Here is a 2,500-nt window from a genome sequence, read left to right on the forward strand (position 1 = left end):
AACCCTAAACCCTCATAAACCCTAAACCCTCATAAACCCTAAACCCTCATAAACCCTAAACCCTGATTGCGTTCAGTGGATATGGAGTTTTTTAAAGATGTAAAAATTCCGGCGTCGAATCTGCGAGAGCCGAAGGCGTGTGAAGAAACAGCAGCAGCAGCAGCAGCAGCAGCAGGAGGAACAGCAGCAGCAGCAGCAGCAGGAACAGGAACAGCAGCAGCAGCAGCAGCAGAAGGAAAAACAAATGCTGCTGCTATTTGGTCTTGGTGCTTTGAAGGTCATCGCCTTACCTACGATTTGGGGGCCCCCATCCGCTTCAAAGTGGCTGACGTTGTCTTCGTTAGAGAAGAAGGTAAACCCTAAACCCTAAACCCTAAACCCTAATTTCAAACGCTAAACCCTTAGGACATCCACCCTAAACTTCTAAACCCTATACGCTGATTCTTAAACCCTAAAACTGAAGGCATATTATACCCTAAACCCTACAACCTGAATAACTTAAACCCTAAACCCTACCCCCAAACCCTAAACCCTAATTTCAAACCCTAAACCCTAATCTAAACCCCTCAAGTTTTCTTCGGAAACCCTAGGGTTTGCATTTGATGGATTTGCTCCGCATGCAAACCCTAGGCCTTCCATGTGGAAGCTATAAACCCCCTTCATCCTAAACCCTAAACCCTAAACCCTAATTATTTGAACCCCTAAGCGCTGCGCTTTTGTCTTCAAGCGCTGCAGCCCTGCAGCTGCCTTCAAACCCTAAACCCTAAATCGTGATGGCTGTAGCTCACAGAAGAAAAGCATGTAATCTAGGGTTTAGGGTTTAGGGTTTGCGTTTGGCTGCAGCACAGAAGAAATATGCTCTCGTTACGAGCGAGGAGACGTACATCCCGCCGATGGTTGTGATAGTAAGCCCCAAACCCTAAGCCCTAAACCCTAAACCCTAGCTCAGTTAAACCCTAAACCCTAAACCCTTGCTGCTGCTGCTGCTGTCTCTGCTGTACGTCAGGGCGAGGCCAACGCAGATGGGTTGGGGATGCTGTCTTGGTGGCAGTAAACCCTAAACCCTAAACCCTAAACCCTAAACCCTAACCTCCAACTTCAAACCCTAGCTTTGTAATGTGCCCAGCTCTATGCGCCGCTGCGGAGCTCCCTTTGACTACCAGTTAGGGTTTAGGGTTTAGGGTTTGGCGCTTGAATGCTTATTCTCTTAACCGCTGCAAAACCTTTTATTATTGCTTATAACACCATTAAGTTCAGGAAGGCAATTCATCAGGGTTTAGGGTTCAGGGTTTAGGGTCTGCATCAGGCTCAGCCTTGTTAGCAACGGCGGCAGTAGCCGATGGCTGTAGTATGTGCTGCTGCTGCTGCTTCTCCTGCTGCTGCTCCTGCTGCTCCTGCTCCTGCTCCTGCTGCTGCTCTTGCAGCAGCAGCGTTTTCTTTAACATCGCGAAGCGCTGCTGCTGCCGCAGCAGCTGCTGCCGGTGCAGCAGCTGCTGCAGCGAGAGCGGCTGCAGCAGGTGACCTCCAGCAGCAGCAGCAGCAACATCTTGTAGCGTATGCAGCAGCGCATGCACCTTCCCTGCTGCAGCAAGAGCCTCGTGCATCTGCAGCAGCAGCAGGAACAAAGACAGAGGCAGCAGCAGAGGCAGCAGTAACTATCAAAGCACATCTTCATCTGGCGGCTTCTGCTGCTGCTGTTATATACTGCTGCTGCAGATTGCTGCTGTTGATTGACATTGCTGCTGTTGCTGCTAGATGCTGCTGCTGCTTCTGCTAGGTACTGGTGCTGCTTCTGCTAGATAGTGCTGCTGCTGCAGCTAGATACCGCTGCTGCTGCAGTTAATTACAGCTGCTGCTGCTGTTGCTGCGAGCTTGGCTCTCAGAAATACCTGTACAAGCTGCTGCTGCAGCTGCAGCAGCAAAGGACGATGGGGAGACCCTGCGGAGGCAACTCCTTTCCACTCGCTGGCTATCTCCTCCAGCAACTGCAGCAGCAGCAGCAGCAGCAGCAGCAGCAGCAGCAGCGGCAGTAGGAGCAACAGCGGCAGTAGCAACAACAGCAGCAGAGGACGCCTCCCCGATGAACGAGCATAACCCAATGGCTGTGCAGCTACAGCGGCAGCAGCAGCAGCAGCCGAACAAGCAGCAGCAGCAGCAGCCGAACAAGCAGCATCAGCAGCAGCCGAACAAGCAGCAGCAGCAGCAGTCGAGTAAGCAGCAGCAGCAGCAGCAGCAGCAGCAGCTGACCTGTGCAATATCTCCTTCTCCCTCTGTCTCTTTCCACTTGCTGTGGAGTCGCGACAACAAAAACAAACTAAAGAGATCAACGTCAGGAAGCCGCAGGAACTGCTGCTGCTGCTGCTGCTGTTGCTGCTGCTGCTGCTGCTGCTGGAGGTCGTCTGCAGCGTAGGCCTCAACAGCAGAAGAGACGAAGTCTGCCCACAATGCAGCAAAAGCCTAAGCACAGCAGCAGCAGCAAGACCAACAGCAGCAGCAGCAA

The 2,500-nt window shown here is 52.2% G+C and overlaps 2 protein-coding genes across 2 annotated transcripts in view; one reads left to right on the forward strand and one right to left on the reverse strand.

Annotated features, from left to right (window-relative positions):
- Nucleotides 1-81: 81 nt before the first annotated feature.
- On the forward strand, nt 82-1,054 carry EAH_00051370 (hypothetical protein; the record flags this gene model as incomplete). The annotated part of the gene is made up of 3 exons (XM_013391234.1): nt 82-352; nt 844-905; nt 1,007-1,054. The coding sequence occupies 3 exons, from the start codon at nt 82-84 to the stop codon at nt 1,052-1,054; spliced, it is 381 nt and encodes a 126-aa protein (XP_013246688.1).
- A 229-nt stretch (nt 1,055-1,283) lies between these two features.
- EAH_00051380 (hypothetical protein, conserved) overlaps nt 1,284-2,500 on the reverse strand; it is a gene marked incomplete at both ends in the record, with an annotated part of 4,837 nt that continues 3,620 nt past the window's right edge. The window contains 2 exons of the mRNA XM_013391235.1: nt 1,284-1,604; nt 2,248-2,457. Coding sequence (XP_013246689.1) covers nt 1,284-1,604; nt 2,248-2,457 — 531 coding nt within the window. The remainder of the gene's footprint in view (nt 1,605-2,247; nt 2,458-2,500) is intronic.

This window comes from Eimeria acervulina, genomic scaffold, assembly GCF_000499425.1.
Source record: "Eimeria acervulina Houghton genomic scaffold, Eah_scaff886, whole genome shotgun sequence".
Lineage (NCBI taxonomy): Eukaryota > Apicomplexa > Conoidasida > Eucoccidiorida > Eimeriidae > Eimeria > Eimeria acervulina.